Below are 12,844 nucleotides of genomic sequence, written 5' to 3'. Positions count from 1 at the left end.
GTAAACGTTTTGCCTCCATGATATATTTGAAATAGTTTTAAAACGTGTATATACATTCATTTGATTAGGTCCTTTTAAACAATACATTTCAAACGGGATTTATTTTTATTTAAGAATGTAGAAACACTGCTTTGCTAAATAGAATACGTTCTAAGTGTATTAAATAGTGTCAAAACCAGAAAAAATCAGGCAGTTGATATATAAAATTATATAAAATACGAACATTCAAATTATTTAAAGTATCACATTTTATTTATAAAAGTAAAACACATCACCTTGTCATATTTGGTTTATAAATGTCAAAGAATTGCATTGGGAAGTAACAATTCACAGTCCAAACCTGTAGAAAATAATATATTAAATACATAATTTAAAATAACGCTGCATCTCAAATCATTTAATTAGTGACATTGAAAACATCAATAGGGTTGAATACATTAATGTATGTAACTATTGGATTTCTAAATGCCAATAAATTGCTTTGGGAAATAGTTTGTGAAAATTTACAATTAATCCAAACCCAAATTCTTTGGCAGTAAATATGATTGAATAAAGGAATAGCGTGTATTATTTGACTACTAGAAATTGCTGTATTATGATGTCACCTCCCTCTAGGCGAGGCTCGTGTTTTATAAATAAATGTTTTTTTTAACTAATAATATAATTAGAAAATACAATTTCTACAAAAGTTGGCGCTCGTTATTAAAATCGATATTTTTTTGTATTGAATTATGTTTATCTACTACTAGATACAAACTGTACCTGTAAACAAATATTTTAATACACAAAGTTTCACAAGTCAACGTGATTTTTGTAATATTTTTAATTTGATTTAAGGGGTTTTCAACAAGACACTTTATGCAAAAAAATAGTCATTTAGTAACAATAGCAATAATAAAATTACATGATTTAGTTGGACAGAAACCGGAGCAAAATCAAAAATTCGGAAACTAAGCGTGCATGCTCGAGTTACAAAAATGTCACACGGGAGAAAAACAAAATTGGTAAACCCCCCCCTCACTATACCGACAGAATGGAAGTAAAAAAACAGCGAGTTCTCGGAATATAGTAAAATAGAATTGGGAATTGTATTGGGTTATTTCTACACAAACACTTGATGGGTTAACAAAATGCCCACTTTGCTTTTTTTTTAAAGATCTTTTCAGTCATGTCATCTTTGTTTTCTTTTTTTTCAACAAACAATAATAAGGCATCTGCGCTGGAGAATTGCGAGGATTTAAAAACCAAAATACCGTATTTATTTGTGTATTAGGCACACCTTTTTGTGCCCAAAAACATCCCCAAGTTTAGGTGCGCGTTACGCATGAGGGTTTACGGTAGTACGTTACAGAATTTGAAAAATGTAGAAAATTGTCCCTGAAACGGGATTGTTAACGTACACTATAAACAGAATACCAAAATTAAAGATTACAATGTATGTATTTAATGTCTTTCAAAGTTCAAATGTGTAAATAAATGATTATCTTGGCCCCACGAATTTGGCAACGTGGTAGCATGAATAAAAATAGTGTGCTGATGAGAAAATCAAATGCCTTTTCCTGTGTCATCTATAGCCCTAGTGGCCTAGTGGTAGAGAATTTGTTCGAATCCTGTTTGTGACCTACAATGCTTAGCTTGCACTGAGTAAGTGAAACAATTTTATACTGATTTTTCATAAAGAATTTGGGTGAGCATTATACACGAGTGCTAGTTATACACGAATAAATACAGTAGATGCAAAATAGTGTTCACAAGGGAGATACAGTAAATGTCTGTGTGAATTTTTGCAGGGTCCATGAAGGAAGCGTTGAGGGTGCCAATGTGACCAAAGGGAGGCAATGCGCCTTGGCAGCAAGTTTTGGGGGCCTGAGGAACTTTTGTTTTCTTCTCCCTTTTGTCCACTCACTTTTCCATTACAAAAAAGGTGAAAACAAATAAAGCAAAAAGGTACAAACATTTTTAATGAGTGTAGTCCGTCAAAAGCAAAGAACTGTCATGACCTGGCAGAGTTATTGGTGCGGGCGAGCGGTCGCCGTTGGATGGCGAGCTCGTCTTGACGGTCGCCCACTTGCCGTCGGGCCAAAACCCGCTTGGGGCGTGCACCCGGCACGAGAATTTGTGCCTCTCCAAAAGCTGCGGGTTCCAGAAGCGGCACCGGCATTTGTGGCAGCGGAAGGATGCGTCCTTGAGGTGCCGGCTGCGGTGCTTCAGAGCTTTAAGGAGGCTGCCGCTGCGCCGCTGGCAAACGGGGCAGCGCAGGCGGGCGCGACGCCCCCACGCACAAGGCGGGTGGCGGATGGCGCGGTGCAGTAGTAGGAAGCCCCTCTTTGCGTAGGTGGCACCAGGGCAGACAGGGCACGGATAACGCTTGATAGGGAAGTCCATGGACACCAAACCGCTGACTTTGACGGCCCCACCAGACCAGGACCGTACAGCCGCCGACCCCCCGCGGACTTTCAGCTGCGCCAGGAGCTTTTTCTTGTTCATCTGAGCCAACATTCGGCCCCGCCTCTTCCTCAGGAGCAACAACTTGCGGCGCGTTTCCTTGCTGAGCGGCATGCCAACCAGCTTGCCGTCCCTCATGATGCTGTGGATGACCACACGTCGCTTCTTTCTGCGCACTCTTCCAGTGCTGTCCGGTTGCTTTCTGGGCCGATAGTGAAACAGATGGGGGTCTTGGTCCGGCTGGGGAGGTGCAGGCGGCTGCTGCGCATAGCCAGAGTCATAAAAGGCGGGCGTGTATCCGGTCGGCTGCGAGTGCTCCACCCTGTGGCCATTGCGGTCGATGCCATGCTGCGAAAGCTTGTGGCGCACCAGGCTGTTGGAGTAAGCGAAGGATTTGCCGCAAACGTCGCAGCGGAAGGACTTCTCCAGGCCTACGCCGCCGCCATGCACCGTCTGCTGGTGAGCGGTCAGGTGGAAATAATGGCGGAATGACTTCCAGCAGACGGTGCAGGTGTAGAGCCTTTGGGATGGGGTGCCAGACGTGGGAGACTTCTCCTCTTGAGAACAAGAGGAGAAGAAGTCTGATGTTCCCTGGTTGTCGTTGGCGGCGGCGGCGGCAGCAGCTCCTTTGATCCTCCTCCCCTGGTTGTCGATCTCCCCTCTCCGATGCAGCTTGCCGTGTCGGACCAGGCTCTGAGCGTAGGCAAACATTTTCCCGCACAGGTTGCACTTATAGTTCTTCTGTCCCGAGTGGACCGTCAGATGTTTGGTGAGGTGGAAAGGTTCCCGGAACATTTTTCCGCAAACGTCGCAGGCGTGCGGTTTTTCGCCAGTGTGGACTCGGTTGTGTCGCCGCAGAGTCTCCGCCCGCCGAAAGCGCTTGCCGCACAGCTGGCAACCGTACGGCCGCTCCGAGCCATCGCCAGGTGGGGCAGGGCTCCGCCTCCTCCTGACCACGGCGTCGGGGTCCCTTTTCTCTCGAGGCTTGCGGGGCCTCCGCGGCTTGGCCTGGAGTTGGCTGGGATGCGACAACGGCACGGTGGAGCCGTTAATACCGGGCGAGGGGGGCAGCCCCCCGCCCAGGTTGCCGAATCCCAAACCCCCCAGGAGGCCACCGATGATGTCCCTTCTTTCTCCGTCCCTGCTCTCCGTGGTAATGTCGCACGAAGCAGCGGCCGCCGCAGCGATGGCTGACATCGCGTTGCTGGTGACTTCGTCCTCTGAATCATCCAACAGGGAGGAAAGAGGGAGGTGGTGCTGCGGTGGCGGAGGCTGCTGCTGACTTTGCGGGTGGGGGTGAAGGGTCGGCGCCAACGGGGCTTTCCGAAGGGTCGGGTTGCTCATGTTCCCGGTAAGGTTGGAGTCGGGAGAGTAAAGTGACGATGCCTGCGAGCGTCTGTACTCTTCGTCATAGGACGCTTGGTTGGGGTAGCGATTCCTCGAATAGTCGGCAGAGTATTTTTCTTCAGGGTCAACGGTGGCGTTTTGGTTGGCAAGACTCAATTTGCCACTGTCTGCTGTACCGCTACGGTTTTTGGAACTTCGCGGTGGCTTCCCGCAGGCGCCCGAGGCGGCGTGGTTGAGGAGTGAGGTGCTCTCGCGGAAGCAGCGACCGCACGCCGGGCAGCGGAAGGGCTTCTCATCGTGGATCTTTTCATGCCGCGTGAGCGACTCGCGTCGATTGAAGGACTTTTGGCAAATGTTGCAGACGAAGGGCCGATTCTCAGAGTGCGTAACGCTGTGCTGGATCAGGTGCCCGCGTTTCTTGAATCTTTTGCCACAGTCGCCACAGCAGAAGATCCTCTCAGGGCTCGGCGAGGCGCACTCGGACTTCCTGCTGAGGGTGTCGGGCGTCAGGCCGTGGCTGCGCAGGTGCCGCCGCAGACTGGAGAGATGCGTAAAGGTTTTACCGCATTCTCCGCAGTGGTAGAGGGATTCCGCTTCAGCTTGAGCAGATGAACTTCCGCGGCGGTTTTCTCTGGATTTGGGCAAGTGTGGGTCGCCGTCTGCTTGCGCAGAAGCAGAAGTGGAGGAGGATGGTACAGACGAAGATGAGGAGGACGAGGAAGATACAGCGGAGGATGACGGGTGTTGTGACGGCGATGAAAGCAGTGTCGGATGCTGCTGCTCGTTCATCCCGACTAGGCCGGTAGCTGATGAACCCTGTCGATGGGTGCCAGAGTTGTGAGTTTGACTTTCAGCCTTCCTTTGCGGCAGGTAACCCGCCATGGCTTTTTTCCGCCTGCTCCCACCGCTGCCGGAAAGCGAGGAGGAAGACGAGGGGGCTTCACCTGACTTGGCAGCATCTTCTTTGGGGAAGGACAGGTGAAGGGGCAAGGGTAGCGGGATGCCCGCTTCCTGCTGCATGAGGGAGGCAATCTGATTGGACGACAGGACAGGAATGCTCTGGAAATCAAATCCACCAAGGGGGGCTGGCTGAGGGGCAGGATGCAGCGGGTGAGGGTGGTGTGTGTGGCTGTGCGGGTGAGATAAGGTGTGGGGGGTGAGCTGCTGCTGCTGCTGGGGAGCCTGTGGAGCAGAGTGGCCGTGAGAAGCGTGCAAGGCTGGGGGAGGGGCCAAAGACGAGTTGGTTTCAGCTGCCCCCTGACCAAGACCTAGGCCCAGGGGGTTGTGGGTGCCCTGCTGGACCAGGAACTGCTCTAAGCTGCTGTTGGCCGGGACCCCCGACAGGAAGTACTGATTAGCAGCGAGCATGCAGCTGAACTGCTGGTGAAGGCTGCGGGGGTCAGACTGGCCCACCAGGGGCACGGCCGTGCTGCCAGAGGGGTTACTGGAGGATGAGGTTGAGGTGGAGGTAGTCGAGGAGGACGAAGGTCCGGCGGGAGACTGCGGCAAAGACAAACCAGGATGTAATGGCGGGGGCGGCGGCGCTGGAAGCACGCCGTTGCCGCTGCTGGCCCCGCCCCCACCAAAGTCAAAGCGTCCCATTCCTGAATGCAGTTGCTCCTGGGCTAGCGCTGTCTCTGCCGGGTGGAAAGGCCGCAAGAACTGCGGGTACCCGGACGAGGAGCAACCACCCCCGACGCTCATCTTGCTCGACTTCCTGGAGCTGTGGGACGAGGAAGGCGAATGACTCTGGTGGGAGATGGATGGGGGCGGAGCGCTCATCTTGGTAAACAAGGAGGAGGAGTCGGCGAAGGCGTTACTCCGACTTCCCAGGCTGAGGCCGGACAACAAACTCCCGGACGTGTCTGCTGGTGCCTGGTGCTGCTGCTGAAGCTGCTGCTGGTGCTGAAGTTGGACCTGTTGTTGGTGGCTCAGCTGACGCTCCAAGCCCAAACCTTTGAACTGATGCGCCTGGTGACCGCTCAGCATTTCCAGGATCTCCATGGGGTACTTGCTGAATTGGAACATCTCCCAAGCCAGCGGGGACCGGAGTCAGGGTGACCCTGGGAGATCCTCGGGAGATCAATTTCTCATTTGTGCCGACGAGGACTCGAGACTGGTCCAGACATGAGACCACATGGAAAATTTGACCTTTACGATCCTCTAGGAATGACATCAAACGATGTTATGCGGAAGACAGCAGAACTTTTTCCTGTAGAAACAAAATCACAGAAGGTTAAAATCAATGTTTGCATCAGGACTCCAATGACTTTTTAAATTATCAAGTGTTGCTGTGTTTTTGAGTCCACGCAGTGTTTTATAACAGTGGCACACCACCATGCCTTTCTTGAACCAAACTATCAGGAAATAATAATGGCTGACCACCATGTAAAGACTCTTGCACCAACACTTCATCACAAGTTTCACTGAAAAATATTTTATAGGATCAATTATGCTGTCAGTCTCTACCGTCCTCAACCACCAGGCTTGGCTTTTTTTTCCTAGGGAAACCATAGAGGCTGAATATTTTTTACAAAACAAGGGCAAAACAGATCCCCAAATATAATCTATATATCTAATCTTATATAATATATAGTCTTGTCATTAACAGCGGGCACAGCGTTGTTATTAGTGACGAAACAGAATTATAATTCTAGAAACAAGCCGTAATTTAGAAAGGGTTTTCATGTAAGGAACACGAGAGTAATCTACAATTCTGCTATAGATTCCTTGGAGTGATTCAATATTTGTTGAGATATCTCATCAGTACGTTTAAAATTAAAATGGTCAGGTATAAGAGACTTGCTGCAAGGTTTTGGGTGCTCCTAGGAGAGTGATGAGCAACAGGAGTATGAGTATTATTGTTAAGAAGGGACTGTATGAGAGTGGGATTGTGCCGACTGTGTTGTATGGTGCAGAGACTTGGAGCCTGAATGCAGATTTGAGAAGGAAATTAAATGTCTTTGAGGAGTATGTTAGGAGTGACAAGATTGGATAGATTGAGAAATGAACATGTGAGAGACAGAACTGGAGTAGTCGTGGAACTGAGAAAACGTGTGGATAAGAGAGTACTCGGTTGGTTTGGACACATGGAGGGAATGGATGAGGAGCGAATGCTGAAGAGGATCTACAGAGCTGGAGTAAATGGAAGGAGACCGAGAGGAAGGCCGCGATTGACGTGGATGGATAGTGTTATGAGTGCACTGCAGGAAAGAGGTCTAAATCTAGTGAAAGCTAGAGCTATTGTTGGTGATAGGAATGAGTACAGAGGTGTTGTGAAAGGATAGTAGAATGTTTGGACATGTTCTAACGGAAGGGCAGGACACCCTTATGATGCAGCAGGGGTAAACCAGAAAAAGCTGTCGGGCCCTGCTGTTGAACAAAAGAGTGTGTTGTGTCACACTGACCCGAGTGACGCAGCCGCTTTCTCGTGTCCCGTTTCATTTGGAGGGACGAAAGCATGACCAACTTAGGTGCCGAGGTGCCTATCTTGTTTAGGTGTTTGGGCATTTGGATTGGCCATGGTCCAAAAAATGTTGTGTGTTTTTGCTATTTTTTTCCCTTTTATTGTATTTGTTATTGTATGTGTTTGTCTTGCTGTCGGCCACCCCTCTTGAGGGATATGACCAAGGTAGGTAGGTAGGTAGGTAGGTAGGTAGGTAGAGATAGATAGATAGATAGATAGATAGATAGATAGATAGATAGATAGATAGATAGATAGATAGATAAGAGACTGTCAATCGCCATGACCTGTCAATCACGTCGGTATTAGAATCACTTCCCTATTAGCATTATCGATGATACTTAAGTTCTATCGATCTTGGTGCCCACATTGCGAAATATTTAACATTTTCGTTGCATTTCTGAGCATCTTACCTGTTCGGTGATGCGTAACTGGTAGGTTAATTTTCGGGACTGAGCTTTGAGTGCCGGTAGACGGGCTAAATATGAGGCAGACGGAGAAGAATGAACGCCCAGCGGGGGAAATTGTGCCCTGCCATTTAGTTTGTGTAATTTGCATACAATAAAAGAAGAAAAGCACTCAGAAATTAAAGTGAAAGAAGAATAAAACGGTGACGCTAAAACGTTAGCTTAGCGGTTAGCTTTAATGCTAACAAACAGGCTAACTTTCCGTAGCCGAGAAGAAATACGTTATTTCATACTTAAAAAAAAAAGAATAATAACACCCTCACCTTGGTTTTGTCGTCAAGTGAGGGTTCAATTGCAGTTAAAAATCCCACAATTAGCGAAGATAGAGGCAGGGGTCCTAGCTAGGTGACGGCCCGGGCTAAAGGCTAAGAAGGCCTGTCTGGCTCCGTCCACTCAGAGCCCGCTAACAAAAACCTCTTGGCCGCCGCCATTGTCTCCGAGCTCCCCACTCGCAAGCAAGCCGATTAGCACCCACCCTTTCCCCGCCTTGGGCTTCCCTGTTCCCCGTTGCCGGAGAAGGGGGAGGGCTGCTCGTGTACGGCCGGCGACCACCGCCCCGCATTCACGCGCCTCACCGGTGACCCCTGCCTGCCAAATAGTGCTCCTCTCCGTCCGCTTAACTGAGCATGCGTGAGCACGTTGGGCCTGTTGTTGTTATTAACGTTGCGCGTGCGCGTGCGTGTACACGCCTCGGGATGTAAACATGGGTGTTCATAAAGATTTTGTGTTATTTAATTATTTAAATTTGAGGTTTATTCAACTTGAGTTAACGACAGATTTTCATTTTGGGGGATGATAAAATAAACATATTTTAAAAATAAGCAAACAATATTGCCACGGTAGCAAAACTTTTGCTAATTTTAGGCAACTTTTGTGCCAATCAATTCATTTTTTTAGGTTAATAAGAAAAAAAATGCTTAAAAGTGCTAAAAAACATATATGAATTACGAATATGTTTTAATAAAATTAAGAAAAATATATAATCAATGTAGATATCTTAATATAGTATCACAAAAAATAATAAATCATAAATTATTTTTGATGAATATTTGATACACACTCCACAAATAACTTTGCTCAAACATAATATCTCATTTTACTATAATTTTAAAAAATGACTGCAAAAAGAAAAAGGAAAAAAGATGGGAAACAGATGGGGGGAAGGAATAAAATAAGATAAAAAATGATGACGAGATAGAGAAAAAGATGGGAAGAGAGAAACATGGAAAATAAAAGAAAAAGGAAAAAAGATAGGGAGAATCTCACAAAAAAAGGAAAAAAGCGTAAATAGCAGAAGAAATGGGGAAAAGTAACAAAACTATTAAAGGACAAAAAAGAAAAAAGAGAAAAAGGAAAACAATTTATTTTTTTTCAACTGAAACATTTAAAAAAAGAAGAAAAAAGAAGAGGAAAATGGAAAAAAGAAAGAAAAAGAAGAGGAAAACAAAAAAAGTGATAGAAAAAAACAAAAAAGAGAAATAAGAAAAAAGGACTTTTAGAAAGAAAAAAGAAAAAAATATGAAAAGAAGCAACAAAGGAAAAACTGAAAAAGGAGAAATTTGAAAAAAGTGATAAAAATCTGAAAAATAACCAAAAAAATGAAAAGAAGTGTGAAAAAAACGACAAAAAACAGAAAAAGGGAAATAACTGAAAGAATAAAAGGTGATTATTATTAAAGGAAAAATATTAATAAAAAGTAAAAAAAAGAATCAATGCATACAAATTCAAAAGCTTTAAAAGGATTTATTTGCCGTTGTCAAACATGGTTTATACAAACCCAGAAAGACACAAAGAAAAACAGGGGTCCTTAATCAAAATTCATGTACAACTTGAGGTATGTGGAGGAGCTTACAAACATTACATGGCCAAAGAAGACTTTTCAGATTTTCCTTTGTGCGGAAATGTAAAAAAAAAGGAGATAACAGGCATTCAAGTGGCTTTGGTGGATGACAATAGTGATTAAACAACTGTTTTTTGTTATGACATCGTTACTGTGACATCGGGGCTATGACATCATCACCATCAGTAAAAGTAAAAAAAAAGGCTCGCAGTGACCCCCAACCAGGTAAAAAAAATCTGGTTGACTTCATTTGAAATATTTCTTCCATGTTTAATGTGAAAAAAAAAACTTGCGTCGTGTCGTGCACAAAGAGACATCATGTGGTGATAGACCTTCTGCCCCTTTGCCCTCCCTCCAAAAATGGCCCTTTTCGATTTATTTTTTTCTTAATGTAATAATAGTTGGGAAGCATTGCCCAAACCGCAAAACAAAACCCAAATACAAGCAGATTTTTTTTTGTTTGCGCTGTGCTTAAGCACAATACAAGAACGCAAACACACACGCGCGCATACACACGCGCACACACAATCCTTAAATGTTTTGTGTCTCTAGCCCTTAGTATCATCAAGTGAGCCGCCGGCCTAGTGGGCGGAGTCTGGCATGAGCGTTCCATCCAATTGGATTATCTGTTTTTGCAAGGGTGCGGGCCCTTTAGGTGCAGTTCAGTCCAGCGAGTAGTTAACACATTTTTTATTCACAAGTTGTAACGTGATTTTTTTGCCACTCGTGTTTGTTTTGCACGAAAATTAAACTTTTAGTTACAAATAATGCAAAATAAAACGGCGCTTTCATATGTGAGATCAATTTGTTACAGGGAAACATCCACATCTTAAAGTCTCTGTATTTTATTTTGAAAAAGTTTAATTTTGAGGCCAAAAAGTTCCCATGAGCTGACAAAAACATATTCCATCCCCCAAAAGTAACTTTTTTTTTACAAACCCTCAAGTTGAAGGTTCTCTCCTTACTTTCCTCGCGCCGCCTTTTTTCCTCAATTTACATATGGTTTTGATCCTCTTAGGGATCCTTTTTATACCAGGCGAGAGGAAAAAACGTGTACTTACCTGTCACGTCAAATGTTCTCGTGTGTGTTGGTGATTATGTTTACATGCAGTCAATATTCGGGCTAAGTTAAAAATACTTGTTTCGGAAACATTTTGGGGATAAGAATTTTTCAAATATGTAGTTTCAATATTTTACCATTTCCAAACCATTTTTTTAGCTGAATAATATAAAATGAAATTATATCAAATCAAATAAATGAAAAAAAAACAATTCAAATAGAATAAAACAAAAGCAAATGAGTTACAATTACATAAGATTAAATTATCATGCTTGCATAATATTTGAATGCAAATACGGTAAATATTTTAGGCTAAATTAGGCAAGCTAGGCAACGTAAGATGTCCACCACACATTCAAATAGTGACTGTAGACTAAAATTCCTTGTTAATAGCAGATGTTAAAAACGTAAAACGAGATTTGGTTGTTAATAATATCCCAATCATGTCGATGTGACCAATGTTAAAAAGAATAATAATTAACCCGATCATGCCAATACGACCAAATACTTTAACGTAAACGCAGTATTTTTTTTAAGCGAGGCAAGCTTGGTGAGTGGCAACGTAAGATGATATAGGTGTAACAGAGTTTAAATTTGATTGTTTTGAATGTTTTTTTGAATTCTCACAAAATCTGTGTTTTTGTTGTATTACTGTTAATATTCCGGTACCTCATTCAGTTGTTAAGTCATGGGCGTCTGCGACTGTTTTTTTCGTTTGGCACTTTATGGGCTTCAGCGCTTGCCGTAGCTTAAGTGATTTTTGTAAGCGTTGAAGATAATTGCAGTCGAGAACAGAGACCCCTGACTTTTGTATTGTTTTATTTACTGAATGCAGGCAATAAACCAGAGATTGTGAAACCTTGTGTCGTGCATGAACGAGGGTCGCTACATACAGCACTAGAATTTGTTGTGGACCAATATTTCTTGTTGATTGCAGCTTTCCAAAACATAATATAATGTTTTGTTTTCAGAGATTAAAAAGATTACGTGGATATGACCAAAAATTGAACGTAAACAATGTCAATATTGTAAGCTAAGAAAGCAAGCTTGGTGAGTGGCAACGTAAGACGGCCGCTGCTTGTAAAAGTCTAAGCTGTAGACCAAACTTATTTGCTCATACATTAGCGTTGTTGGAAAAAAACAAGTTTCCATTTGAAGGGAGTAATTAAAAGTCAATATGACCAAATACTTTAAGGTAAACACAAAAATTATCAAGCCGAGCTCGGCAAGCTTGGTGAGTGGCAACGTAAGATGAACGTCACATACAGACTGATAGTGTTTACTGCAGACCAAAATTTCTCGCTAATTGCAGCTGCAGCTTCTTTAACACAAAATAATGTTGAACCATAAAGAGTAATCCAATCATGTGGATGACCAAATAACGGAATGAAAAATAGTCAATATTTGAAGCTAAGCTAGGCAAGCACTGTTGGGGGCAACCTAAGTTGGCCAACGCACATCTTACAATTTTGTCCATGATAAACAAGTATTTACCGTGGACGAAAATTTCGTCTTGAAAGTGTTTCTCCGAAACAAAAACTTACATTTATATAGAGTAACCGAAATATTTCAATATGACCAGATATTTGAATATGAAATACAGTTGATTTTTTTAATTTAAGTTTGACAGGTTGGGTGTTGGCAATGTAAAATGACCGCCTCACATATTAGTTTTTACTGTAAACCAAGTTTCCTTGCGAATAGCCATTATCCAAAACATGAACTACATTTCCAATTGTAAACAGTCATCTGATCATGATGATCAAATATTTGTATGAAAACACTTAATTTTTAAGCCAAGTTAGGTTAGTGTGTGGAAAGCTAAAATAACTTTTCTTTATTTTGAAAATTGGACAAACACAAAGGAGATTTAATAAGATGCCAGTTCCTTATTTGGAGTATTATTGCGCACTGTTGTTTGTCACGGTCATTGTCAGCCAATCATGTTGCTGTACTTTGATTCCCACACTCTTTTGGGCTGATTTTTTTTTTTTTTTTATCCTTGACGTTTTAAAGAAAAGGGGGAGGGCTTTAGAAATGGGGGATGGAATTGTCATATCTGTAGGCATCTCTACCTGCTATCCTTGCAGGATGTCTTCTCTCCTTATTTTGAGTATCTACTAAAGCAGAGGTCGGGAACCTATGGCTCGCGTGCCATATATGGCTCTTTCTATGAGTACCTGAGGCTCAGAGACAAATTTGATTGAATGCAAATTTTCTCC

The 12,844-nt window shown here is 43.7% G+C and overlaps 1 protein-coding gene across 2 annotated transcripts; it reads right to left on the bottom strand.

Annotated features, from left to right (window-relative positions):
• Window positions 1-805: 805 nt before the first annotated feature.
• Window positions 806-8,321, bottom strand: LOC148370883 (uncharacterized). 2 transcript variants are annotated; one of them, XM_088328677.1, is made up of 3 exons: window positions 7,986-8,321; window positions 7,669-7,733; window positions 806-6,004 (listed from the first exon to the last, which is right to left on the bottom strand). In XM_088328677.1, exon 3 carries the CDS (start codon window positions 5,818-5,820, stop codon window positions 1,960-1,962), a length of 3,861 nt encoding a protein of 1,286 aa, XP_088184803.1. In that variant the 5' UTR covers window positions 5,821-6,004; window positions 7,669-7,733; window positions 7,986-8,321; the 3' UTR covers window positions 806-1,959. The 2 variants fall into 2 exon arrangements, with proteins under 2 accessions (XP_088184803.1, XP_088184802.1); XM_088328676.1 differs by lacking the exon at window positions 7,669-7,733.
• Window positions 8,322-12,844: the final 4,523 nt, after the last annotated feature.

This window comes from Urocampus carinirostris, chromosome 2 (assembly GCF_059441175.1).
Source record: "Urocampus carinirostris isolate Australia breed hairy pipefish chromosome 2, RoL_Ucar_1.0, whole genome shotgun sequence".
In the NCBI taxonomy this organism is placed as follows: Eukaryota; Metazoa; Chordata; class Actinopteri; order Syngnathiformes; family Syngnathidae; genus Urocampus; species Urocampus carinirostris.
This window is presented reverse-complemented; position numbering and strand designations above follow the sequence as displayed.